This window comes from Aulonocara sp. 'chitande type north' Nkhata Bay, linkage group LG6 (genome assembly GCF_057382095.1).
Source record: "Aulonocara sp. 'chitande type north' Nkhata Bay isolate Kocher_YH1m ecotype deep benthic linkage group LG6, A_spYH_male_GT1.1, whole genome shotgun sequence".
Taxonomy (NCBI): Eukaryota; Metazoa; Chordata; class Actinopteri; order Cichliformes; family Cichlidae; genus Aulonocara; species Aulonocara sp. 'chitande type north' Nkhata Bay.
Genome location: NC_141349.1, coordinates 15,472,518 through 15,485,936, shown reverse-complemented (window position 1 = coordinate 15,485,936; position 13,419 = coordinate 15,472,518). Strand labels below are relative to the sequence as shown.

The window sequence follows — 13,419 nt, the reverse complement described above, 5'->3', positions numbered from 1 at the left end:
GCCGTTGTCCTCCGTGGCTGTCAAAAACACATCGCTGAGTCACATCGTCGCTCAGGCTCACGCGCTCCATCGTTGACTTGGCTATGATTAGCACTGGCACTGTATTGTGAGTCAGTTCCACGCACACCACTCTAGTGTTAGAAATACTTGCAAGCACACTAAACCAGCAGCTGAAAAACAAATACACTTTGTATGCCTGTGTGAAAAACAAATATTTTTTTTAGAACCGAGAATAACTTTATGTGTTTTTGACCCAGTTATGTGCTGCAAAGCAGATAATGGATGGAACACTAATATTGTGTCACCTTAATAACTTAGAAAATACAGATTTGGGGTCCTTAAAATAATCTCCAGGATGTTTGCTCAGTGCAAACCAGGTAGTGTAAAAACCTTTTGATCACAAACTATAAAAAGTCAAATATATCAGATGTCCAAATTCACCTAAGTAAAGAATCACCTGCAATAGACTGAGACGTGAACACTGATTAAGCATAATGGTGCTTTGTCCTGCACATTTAAACACTGGAAACAAAGCTTTGCCTCGCTGTGACCCTACACAGAGATGCACATCGGTTGTTGTTTTGTTTGTTTTTTTAATTTGCTTTTTTTATGTTCTGCTGTTTTGTAGCCTTAACTGATTATATTTTGGAATTTATTACTTAATTTCTTTAAACTGTGTTGCATTCTGTGCTGTATATAAAAAAAAATAGGATATTATTGTTATTGTTATTCAGATAATTATTGCAGTAGCCTGATGTACATCTAAGATAGGAGTGTTTAGGCTACAGACACTGAACAAAATTGAAACAGACTGCTAGATGTGTTTGTTCATTTCTGTGTATGTTTTTTTTTCTTTTTTATGAGATATATTTGTTTTGTGCAGGTTTTATACAGCAAGAAAGACTCAGAAGGCCCCCCCAGTGTTCAGGTGGCAGAAGGAGAGGGGAGTGTGTCGCTGCTCCTCGGGGCCCTCCAAAAATACACAGTGTATGTGCTGCAGGTGCTGGCATACACACGTATGGGTGACGGCCCACCCAGCAACCGCATACTGCTAAGAACCAAAGAAGATGGTAGGACCCAGTTTTCTCTTACCCTGTCTAATCACCAGCTTTTTAATATATGTTTTCATATCTTCTATCTTGTAAGTACTAATTCAAGAGCGATGTGTCCAAGTGGGATTTATCACTTACAGACAATCACAAGTAATCACACGCATATAACTGACACACAGCACAAGCAAGTGCAAATAAGACCCAGATCCATAATGCATCAGGAACAAAAAGGTTCAGTTTAAAGCGAATGTCACTGCAACTTCAAAGGAAGTCCCCATGACCAAGAGCACTGTTTTCTCAGTCCTTTAAAATTGACTTCCTGCATTGTAACCAGTTCTGTCTGCCATATACACAGATAAGAGGAAAAATCTGCCATTATGAAGTCTGTGGTCATACAAATTCATCCATCCATAAACCTTCAAAGAGAGTAGTATACTTTTTCTAGATGCTGATCAGATGCCCGTCCAGTAAAAGTAGCAGAAGTCAAGGGTTTCCACACCTGGAGGGAGAGAGATTTGTACTTGTTAGATGGACCTATCAGTGTGAATTTTATATGATAAGATATGATCTGTAATATTGCCTAAATACATATGTGTTCTGAACACTTCAGTTTCAGCCCTTTTAATAGTTATGACGTTAGGAAGATTAGACGGCAACTCTTTGCAATTTGAAAATACCATAAAGTTGGATTTTTCTGTGTTTAACACAGCTTAAGAGGAGTTGAACAAGACTGAGCAACATCAAAGGCAGACTGCAGCACTGTCCGTAAGAGCACACAAAATGTTTTTTTTTTAACGTTTGACTTTGTACAGCACCATAGTGGAGTAGGAAACAAAAAATCAACATGGAATTTGAAGTTCAGACTTTCACTTTCAACTCAAGGGATTTAACAAAAGTATTGTAACAGTTTAGGAACTGTTTACTGCTGTTTTGTGGAGTGGAGTTAATTCTAATTGTTGAATTTACTTTTGGTAGAAGCTCACTGGAGCTCTCAGTATGAAATCCAAATCAGATGTTGATTGAGTAGAAAAGCGAGGGAAGCCATCATTAGGCTGAAAAAACAAAATAAATCTACCAAATTTAGAATCTGGTAAAATCTTAAAAAGAGATGCTCTGGCCAACTCAGGGACACCAAAGTCTTGAAAGAAAGTGTTGCATGCAGAATTTCAAAAATAGTGTCATTGTCCAAATACTTATTGACCTAGCTGTATGAAGAAGAGCAGTAGTCCTAATACGCATCCCTGTGGCACACCAACTGCATAAAAAAAAGAAGAAGGTGCACCTGCCTCTGTAGCTGTAGTATGTGGATATTTTGGGCTGTTTGAATCTGGCAAAAATCATAATTAAAGCTGTTTTCTTCAATATTTGGTGAATATTCAACATGATTTGTCGCTGACTTTAGAAAAACAAAACAAAGATTTATTAAACTTTGAAAGTTGTTTGTTTATTAAATAAATAAATAAGTTGGTAGGGGGCACAGATTTATGTGTTTGGGGTTATGGCAAGTCTGTGAATTTGCCTTAAACCCCGAGCTATGAATTTACAAGGTCATAAAGTCATCTGTTGCCATCATGTGAGGTGTGTGGGAAGAGAAAGTGGCAAACACAAACGCAGGCCTTCAAGGGATCTACATGGACAGAAAGGAGAAGTGAGCATTATAAAAGAGTTGCTGTGATCGTGAGACAAAGGAGATCATTCTGATTCTTCTGCAGATTCATCTACAGATACTTTTGTTATAACTTTTACCTCCTACATACAGATTGATTGATTACAAAAGGCCCTCTTTGTGTCATCTTTGCTGCAGCTGAACTAAACAGCGAGTAAGGCATTTTAGAGAAGCATGAAAGAACATAATCAATGATTTCATTAATCACCCAGCCGTGGGTATTTTTCTTCATGTGTTCCACGCCTCTGCATCAACCTGGTAACCACGGCAGACTTTTCAGGGTGGCAGTAACCTGGCCTGTTCTTTTCTGAATCATGAAGTACACTTGGGCACTCACACATACGCACAGAAACTCACATCTGCTCACACACACACACACACAGACTGAAACCCTCATAGACACACTCGCTCTCCTCTATCAAACGGTGTCACGTTTGAAAAGTTTTTCTCATTTCAGGATGAAACAAGAATGAGGAAGTCAATTCCCGGCGATGTATAATGAACCTACACATACACCTACTGTACCCACAAGCACAAGCACACACACACACACACACACACACACACACAGACATACGTTGACATGTATTTGCTGGTGTGGAACATGTGCTTTTATCAGGAACAACGACAGCCCGAGTGAGGCTGAAAGAAATTACATTTTCTGTTTTGTGTCTTTTACAAGTACCTCTTAAAGATGTGTAACAAACTCACTCAATGTATATATTTGTGTGTGTGCGTGTGTCTGTGTGTGTTTTGGCGTGTATATGTGGAGAGCATATGCACGAACATCTGTGTGCTATAATGCTAACATATTACAGTATAAGAGCCAGATGCTGAGATACTCTTTTTCTCATTACCGAACTGAAGCACTTCTTTTGAGCCTCTTTTTCCTGCTTTTCTCTTAAATTGTGTATTAATATCTTTTAATTCTGCTGCCAACTCCTTTCTCTATTTTTCTCTCCAGTCCCAGGACCCCCTGTCAGGATGGTGTTTCCAGAAGTTCGATTGTCATCCGTTAGGGTGGTTTGGCAGCCACCTGCATCCCCCAACGGCATCATATTAGGTATAAAAACAAACGCCCACATATACAAGTGAGCAGATATTTGAAAGCAAAATTTAAATCATAATCCATTTTTCATGCTTGTAGCAAATGATTTTGCAGTTTCAGCCACACACGCACACACACACACACACACACATCTACTGTGACAAGTACAAACTGTAAAATGGAAAAGATTCCCGCTGTCTCTGTATATGTGTCTGTACCTGAAAAAAGACAGCTGTAGGTGCTTAAGGCACCTTTCCTAATAAATATGACCATCTATATATATTTATAAATAAATGTGCAGATTCATGCACTATCACCGTGCGGTGTGAATCGGAAAAATACTCCAGGAGAGGAGGAGAGGTGAAAGAAATGTGTGAGCTGCTGAGCTGGAAAGAGAGAGAACAGAAGGGGAGAGACAGCAGACAGTAGATGTATAGAGGTGATAGGAGGGACAGGTGTGTGTGTGTGTGTGTGTGTGTGTGTGTGTGTGTGTGTGTGTGTGTGTGTGTGTGTGTGTGTGTGTGTGTGTGTGTGTGTGTGTGTGTGTACGCAGTAACTGGGTGAGGAGTGGTATTTGTCCTCTCAGTGGGAGAGCGAGTTGAACAGGACAGTTTGAGTGATGTGTGACTGTATTGTTAGCGGGAGGACATTTAGTGCGACACCACTCTGTAGCAGAAGGATGAGTGGGAGGGCAAATCTCACTCTCTCGATCACACAGGCACACACACAAACATACAGCCCTACTGTGTCCTTGCTGAGCATGTGTTGTGTGTGTTTATGCAGATACAAAGGTCTGTAGAGTACTGGTTTCTTTAGTCCTCATGACTCCCTCATTTCTCCTTGGGTTCTCCACCCATGGGGGACTGACACAGAAGGTGGACAGAGGAGAAACAAGACTGCAGAAGGTGCACAATCTAATTTGGCACAGTGCAGTGAGGCATTTTTGTTCTTTCACCCTTCTATGAATATAATACAGCCACACATACACACTGAAGTAATAAAATAGAGGACACATTTTACTCAAATGTGTGCAAATTGTACTGCAAATACTTACATGCTGAGTACTAAAATGCATACTAAAAAGTATTCTCCCATTGGTTTGCATTTCAGTGTGTCTCTTTGTAAAGTTTACAAAGGCACACATTTAAAGATTTCCTCTAAAATGCTCATCATTGCATGCATTGCATCACTACCTGCTGCCCAAATTCAGTCTGAATTTTAAAAATCTCTTATATTAGCTGTGCTGGCTTGTAGATTAGTTAGTGTGAAATGATCCTTTAAACACATAACTCCAAAAGCAAAAGCTTTACCAGCTCTTTATTAGTGTGGCAATTTAATCAGCGATGGATGGATGATTATTTTCTTTGCACGAGAAAGAAAACATTATGAGAATATCACAAATTAGAACAGTAGCAATAAAAATGCAGAAGTTAATTAGTTAAGCAAATCAAGGCATCAATATTCCCTCTAACTTTAATTAATGCATCCATAATTTTGCCATTTAGCACTTCTTTAAGGGTCATGAAACATAATGTAAAGAAGTATAAATGCAGCTCTAAACAACAGATTAACTGAGACGGTCTGCAAAACCCTCATTTTAACTTATTAGGTACTCTCTCTGTTCAGCTTTCAGTCATAGATCCAAGCTAAATAAAATTTTAAAAAAACTAGGAAGCTGAAAAAATTATTTTTTCATTTAAGACCCTCAACGGGTCCTAAAGGAAAACAATCTGTATATCTCTACTATGCTTAAAATACTATGGTGTACGAAAGTTTATGAGATGAGAAGTGAGACGCTGACCGTGTTTAAACATGTCTTGATCTTTTGGTCAGTCAGTGAACAACACTGAACCAAAGCGTGAACGTCTACCGTGATGCATTGTGATCCAGTCCCTTAACCCCTGGCTGAGGTGGAACCGGACATCATAGACCACATATCTTACGATAATGTAAACAACTATGTGTTGTGATGTTTCCCCAACAAGGACCATAGAGCATCATAGTCCTTTATAGTCTTTTTATCAAGTGATTTTCTCTTGTAGATGCTAACAATTGTATTTCCTTCTTTTGGTAGCCTTTGCAAAATGAAGCAGATGTGTAATTGGTCAGAGATGGATAAAAAAACTGTTCAGAAGGGCGTTTGATGCTCTGACAGAAATAACATAGGGAACAATAATATCTGAACACTAGTCATCTGGACACTTCCAGCATAGACTTGATAGACACCTTTATCTCTGGTGTCGACTGTTGATCACCCTTTCTAAAATGAGTGTGAAGTCACAAAATAAAAAAAGCCAGTGGAATATACATGACACTGATTCTGGAGTGACGCGAATTCAGAAACAATCTGCACGCAATCACTTCACTCTATTACAGACAAAAGGTCAATCATTCACTTCATACTGATCATTTATTTAATATGCATGTATCCCCTTTAGCATTTCTAAATCAAATTAACCTCTCTCAGCTCTTACTGGTGTCCTTCTGGTGACACTTTCTCCATTTGTGGCTCTGCTCTTCAAAACAGTCTGCTTGTGTTATACCATCGGTGTCTGTCTCTCCAGTCTTTTCAAAACCCTAAAGGCAAAGAAAAAAAAAATTGGTATACATTAGATGCACAGTCTGCTAGTCTGCTCATGCAAACCATAATGAAATATAGTGCATCGTACATTTTATATCTTATGGAAAAAAGGACTAAGGGCTTTCTCTAACGTGATGCAATCACTTAATGTAACAGAGATTTAGCCTCCAGTATGTGAGAGCAGCAATGGCTTAATGATGGTACAGAACATAATGCTGTGCTATGACCCAATTGTTTCGATGCAGGAGGATTTGTGATCTAGCTGTTATCCAGTAATCTCCCACGTGCAGCATTCACATTAACATTTAATCAGACTATCTGATGAGATTATCACCCGCACAACCAGATTAGGTGCCTCTGAGCAGATTATTATCCTGACAGTCTTACTGTGAACTAATCACATCCACACACTTGTGTGTTTCTAGTGTGTATTTGCTGTACAATACAATCTTCATAATAAAAGCCTTTGTGAGTGGCCAGTGGCCTGTGGAAAGCTTGGACAGGGATCAGTGGTTTGAGCGTGCGTGCATGTGTTGAAGGATGTTAGTGTTATTACATGGCCTACTGCACATAAGACAGAGAAACAGACTGGAGCCGTGTACACCATGGGTCACAGCCAAGGGTACACACAGAGAGGTTATATGTTTATACACTGTGAGAGTAGGGGAACGTGAGCATGTGTGAGTGTGTACTGGAGTTCTGCTCTGAAATCCTGACTTTGTCTTTGGAAAATAGTAAGTATGAAGGAAAGAAGCTGCACATATCAAATCCCAACAGAGTTCAAATGTAGTTTCATGACCTGAAGAAAAACATATTTGTTTGTATGTTTTATTGTGGAAATGAAGCTGCGTGATATGGCTTTGTGCAGCTATGTTTGCAGGGGGGGGGGGTTTCGCCTCATATTGTGCTCTCTTTGATTCCTGTGGGCTCTGTGAACACAATCACACGCAAGAATTTCACACAGATTTCAAATAGCTTCCTCCTCCTTCTGTCTTTCCTTCTGCCCCTCACTAGGCTACCAGATCTCCTACCGCCTCGACAGCAGGGACCCTCTGCGCTGGACTACAGTGGAGGTGGGGTCCAATGCTCGGCAGTTCACCGTCACAGGACTTTCCTCTGAGCAGAGCTACGTTTTCCGACTCATTGCTCGCACTGCCGTGGGCTGGGGTGCAGGACAGGAAGCTGTGGTTGTTACCACTGAACGCAGAGGTAAAGGACACTCACGCATATTCAGGATCTGACTGCTCTAATTTTAACCACTCCTGTTTAAAATATAGCAGGAGTCCAACCTGCTGGCTCACATATATCACTTGCAGACGCACAAAAACTGTCCGTCTCCACTGTGGACTTAATGACCTGTGTCTGACACTGCTCCCAGAAATGTAGTTCATGACTTTAAAGCAGACTTCCGACAGGCCTCTTTTAGTCCAAATACTCCGAGATGTCAGAGCAGCTACAGGTGCCATCAGTATCAGTAATGATAGCTGATCTGTCTCCATGACACCTTACAAAACTGCTTCTGCTCGGTAAGAATGGAAGACCTGAGTTTGTGTGGAAAAAAACACGGAGAAACTTAACAACCCATCGAAAATCTGGTCTCTTCTGACCCTCGGTGATTTAACACTTAAACCAGCTGCACCCAGCAGGAAGGCTGGTGCAGCTAGTTTGAAACTTTTATCCAGAGCTGTTGAGGTTGGTCTTAGAATACTCTTTAATGATGGCACCATTCCCCGTGTGTGACAGTTTCAGGGCTTGGCAGACAGGCTCACTGATGGGCTTACTCTTTAATGGAACAGAGTCATCATGAATGCTATTAGCTCCCGAGTGCCTCTGCTTTTCTTTATGCTGAGTCAAAATGACCGCATGAAAAGGACCTACAGGGACACATCTTTTGCTATGTTCGAGCAAACACTATGCGACTGATGGGGTCACCGATGGTGCGGCTTGGAGCTTGAGAACGAAGTCGAAATTACAGTAAGCTGTGAAGATCTCCACTCGGTGTTCTCTGGCACCACGAACAGTGTGATCTGATTCTGAAGAAGAACTAATGGAGCCGTATAACAACTTTGTTCATTTTGCTTCTTTGCAAAATCATTCCTCTGTGAAGTAATATATGGAGAGTTTCGGCAAGAGTAAAGGGGTGTAAGCTTTTCGGTTAAAATAGCTTCTGTCTTGCAGACTCTCCATACATACATCATGCATCTAATTTGGAATTCATAGCACAGCAAAGTAATAATCTCTAATACAGTTCATATTGACCTGTAGTGATGCATAAGGGAATAAAATGTCTTAAATAAACCAGAATAAACAGGGAAAAGTTGTAAGCACGAGCAGCTTGATTAATGTTATTAATTTTAACTGCAATTTTCTAAATGTTTGCTGTGAGAAAGCTCTATTATAGAGGACAACCATAATGATTTTACCAGTATAATTATGTTGTCAGATTTCTTACAGTAATCGTTATGCAGGAGCAGTGTGGAATTTTCATATTTTGTGATCTCTGCAGCATCACTTGCTATTAAAGGTGCAATTCATTGCAGTTCATGTTTGCTCCTCAGAAAGGGAGTTCAGACACAAGAAAAGAAAGCGGAAAGTTTGGCCCTAAGCAGTTTGTGGTTGGACATGGCGAATTCATTGTTACCGGGCACTAAATATTAGCACAAAATAAAAAGCATGACCTTTTCAGGGTGTGTGACATAGAACAAAAAGAAATGACATTTAGAAACTCCCCTGGACTTGTCAGTAAATGTAGGCATTGAAGCCACCAGGTATTAGCCCTCCTGTAGAGGTATAATGAAAATCAAGAGTTCATAACATTACCTCTGGGCCTGACTGTAACTGTTATCACTTAAAAAGGGAAGTGTTACTTTTTCAGAATTGTAGATTATCTGAAGAAATTTGTGGCACTCCGTCTGTTTATACCTTTCTCTGAACACGCCAAAATTAACTGGCTTGTTGAGTGAGACAGGATTATTAGCCTTTCTCACCAACTGTCGATTGCAACGCTGGGATATTTCTCATCCACAGCACCGTGCTCAGTTGTGGGCGGATGGAAACTGTACACTTAGTAGGTGAGAATGAAAATGAGGCTCGAAGTCGTTTTTCTAAAGGAGAGCGAAAGGAGGGCCAGAAAGTCAGAACCAAACGCCATAAATCTTACATCCTCACCCAAAGTAATTACTATTGATCAAGAGTTTTTACCAGCACTTTGCACTTATGTTAATTTTGACTTTAAGAGATGAAAAAAAAAGCTGCTAATTTCCCTTTCAGAGTTTTATCTAATTTTAGCAGCCAGTGGCCTCATCACAGAGCATAAGCTGCTACAACAACAAGAATTGTAAAATTGAAACACAGTCAATCGCTGAGTATGACAGCCCGTGCCTGTGGTGAGACGTATGAGTTTAGCAAGGACTCGGTCTCCCCCACTGTTTTGTCTTTAAAACACTGAAACAGAAGAGATATATCTTCCCACAATGATCTGGTCACTGACGGCCAGAAAAAAAACACACTTTTGAAGTGATTTGACTTTTACAGAAGTAAAGAGCAGTTTTATTTCCTTCAATTTAGAAGCAAATATAAAGTTCTTGTCTTCCTCTTATTTGAGTGCCGTGATGCTCGTCATGTTGCTGCAGGGCTCGCAAAATCGCTAGCCCGACGTCCCGGGGCTAGCGATTTTTCCAGTCGGGCTACCAAAATCTATCTCTTCCCTGCCCGTCGGGCTATTGTAGGAAGGAAAAATATATGTCAATGCTTTTGCATTCTTTCGGAAATGTAGCTGGGTAATTATGTCATTGGCATCGGCGAGCCACTGTCAATATGTGACATATTGAAATCGCGTTTGAATTTGCGCTTGTTTTTTGCTTTCACTTTGCAATCACACGAACTGTGTATAGAGAGTGACAGCACTGATTGGTGACTGATGATAATTTGCGCACCAATTCCTCTGACATCGTCTTATTAATCGTTAGCTTACTATGCAAACATGACAAGTGAAATCTCCCGCAGCTTAAACATGTGAGAGGTTGATCGCGCAGAGAATCGCTGTGTGTGTGTGTGTGTGTGTGTGTGTGTGTGTGTGTGTGTGTGTGTGTGTGTGTGTGTGTGTGTGTGTGTGTGTGTGTGTGTGTGTAAAAGCAGCAGGATATATATTTTAGTTCTGCTGAGCCAAATAAGACAGGTCAGGGTGAAGAAGACAGCTTCTATAATATTGTAAAGGAAACAAAACATTAATCAAAAAAATTGTTGAAAAACAAATTACAACATCAGTTAATAGATATACTGTTCACTGAGGCGTCATCAAATACAGTGGGGCAAAAAAGTATTTAGTCAGCCACCGATTGTGCAAGTTCCCCCACCTAAAATGATGACAGAGGTCAGTAATTTGCACCAGAGGTACACTTCAACTGTGAGAGACAGAATGTGAAAAAAAAATCCATGAATCCACATGGTAGGATTTGTAAAGAATTTATTCGTAAATCAGGGTGGAAAATAAGTATTTGGTCAATAACAAAAATACAGCTCAGTACTTTGTAACATAACCTTTGTTGGCAATAACAGAGGTCAAACGTTTACTATAGGTCTTTACCAGGTTTGCACACACAGTAGCTGGTATTTTGGCCCATTCCTCCATGCAGATCTTCTCGAGAGCAGTGATGTTTTGGGGCTGTCGCCGAGCAACACGGACTTTCAACTCCCGCCACAGATTTTCTATGGGGTTGAGGTCTGGAGACTGGCTAGGCCACTCCAGGACTTTCAAATGCTTCTTACGGAGCCACTCCTTTGTTGCCCGGGCGGTGTGTTTTGGATCATTGTCATGTTGGAAGACCCAGCCTCGTTTCATCTTCAAAGTTCTCACTGATGGAAGGAGGTTTTGGCTCAAAATCTCACGATACATGGCCCCATTCATTCTGTCCTTAACACGGATCAGTCGTCCTCTCCCCTTGGCAGAAAAACAGCCCCATAGCATGATGTTTCCACCCCCATGCTTCACAGTAGGTATGGTGTTCTTGGGATGCAACTCAGTATTCTTCTTCCTCCAAACACGACGAGTTGAGTTTATACCAAAAAGTTCTACTTTGGTTTCATCTGACCACATGACATTCTCCCAATCCTCTGCTGTATCATCCATGTGCTCTCTGGCAAACTTCAGACGGGCCTGGACATGCACTGGCTTCAGCAGCGGAACACGTCCGGCACTGCGGGATTTGATTCCCTGCCGTTGTAGTGTGTTACTGATGGTGACCTTTGTTACTTTGGTCCCAGCTCTCTGCAGGTCATTCACCAGGTCCCCCCGTGTGGTTCTGGGATCTTTGCTCACCGTTCTCATGATCATTTTGACCCCACGGGATGAGATCTTGCGTGGAGCCCCAGATCGAGGGAGATTATCAGTGGTCTTGTATGTCTTCCATTTTCTGATGATTGCTCCCACAGTTGATTTTTTCACACCAAGCTGCTTGCCTATTGTAGATTCACTCTTCCCAGTCTGGTGCAGGTCTACAATACTTTTCCTGGTGTCCTTCGAAAGCTCTTTGGTCTTGGCCATGGTGGAGTTTGGAGTCTGACTGTTTGAGGCTGTGGACAGGTGTCTTTTATACAGATGATGAGTTCAAACAGGTGCCATTCATACAGGTAACGAGTGGGGGACAGAAAAGCTTCTTACAGAAGACGTTACAGGTCTGTGAGAGCCAGAGATTTTCCTTGTTTGAGGTGACCAAATACTTATTTTCCACCCTAATTTACGAATAAATTCTTTACAAATCCTACCATGTGGATTCATGGATTTTTTTTTCACATTCTGTCTCTCACAGTTGAAGTGTACCTCTGGTGCAAATTACTGACCTCTGTCATCATTTTAAGTGGGGGAACTTGCACAATCGGTGGCTGACTAAATACTTTTTTGCCCCACTGTACAGTGTCAGTGGACAGGTGGAGGTCAAGAAGCTACTCTGAAGGAGGGGAAATGGGGAAATTTAAATTTCTGATTCAGGTCTTCATGGATGCGCAAGCAGGAGATTAAGAGAGAGGTACAACAGCGATTGCCTCCACCGTGTTTTATGTGTTTTGACTGGAGACATTCGCTGTTGTACCTTTTGCTTAACCTCCTGCTTGCGCATTATAGTTTGTGGCTGTTTTCAGCCTGTTGTATTGAAGATCTTGTCAAAATTTATGAAATTATCAACACAAAAGTATCATCAGATTTTGATCCACCAAGTAATGCAGTCCGGAAAGCATCTGACTGCCTTCATTTTTCAGTATGACACAAAAAGACACAACAGAAGTTGTGGTCCAGAGCACAGACCTCAACATTATTGACGCAATGTGAGATCATCATGACAGAGAAAAGAATAAACGGCAGCCAAACATCCAAAGAAGAGCTTTGAATGTCCTCCAAGAAGCCTGGAGAACTATTCCTGAAGACTACGTAAAGAAATGACAAGAAAGCTTGTCTTGGAGAGTTCAGACTGTGTTGAAGAATAAAGGTGCTCATACCAAATATTTATTTTCAAGCTCATTGAAACTGCACAAACTCAGTTTTTCATTAGATCATTGCATCTATTTTGCTTTTTCCAAGTATAAAGAACTGAGAGGGGGCTTGAGACTTTTGCACAGTACAGTAATTAAGAAAATGGAGAAGGAAAGATGTGGCAGATGGTGTTGAAGATCGAGCACTCCAGAGCTAATACGAGCTTTCTCCCGGAGTGAAATACAGTAAGTGATATTTCACTTAAAAAATGAAGTTGCAATGGTTCTGGTGTCTCTGTGGGCTAACGCATGAATAGGTTTGGTTGATCTCTCTCTGTCTGTCTCTGCTGTTTTCTCTGTCAGCATAGCAGCACTGAGTAAGCAGTGAAATGCTACAGAAGCATTAAAATATGACAGTTAAGTGATTTTTTGTGGAAACCTGGAATCATTTTGTCAGATACTCTGTTCGCAGCCATCAGTTTGTGTGGTGCATTTTAATTGGATCAGATATCATAACATCCGCAGCGTCATTATCAGGATTTCTTGAGAATAGAGTTCAGTGGTTCTCTGTTCCACTTCAGTAGCATAATGCCCCATTCTTGCTGTGAGA

General features: G+C 40.9%; 1 protein-coding gene across 3 annotated transcripts in view; it reads left to right on the top strand.

Annotated features, from left to right (window-relative positions):
* Nucleotides 1-13,419, top strand: part of LOC147327522 (protein sidekick-1-like) — a 287,609-nt gene that overhangs the window by 249,267 nt on the left and 24,923 nt on the right. For all 3 annotated transcript variants that reach the window (XM_086295202.1, XM_086295201.1, XM_086295203.1), the window contains 3 exons: nucleotides 884-1,070; nucleotides 3,683-3,781; nucleotides 7,362-7,556. In XM_086295202.1, coding sequence (XP_086151328.1) covers nucleotides 884-1,070; nucleotides 3,683-3,781; nucleotides 7,362-7,556 — 481 coding nt within the window. The remainder of the gene's footprint in view (nucleotides 1-883; nucleotides 1,071-3,682; nucleotides 3,782-7,361; nucleotides 7,557-13,419) is intronic.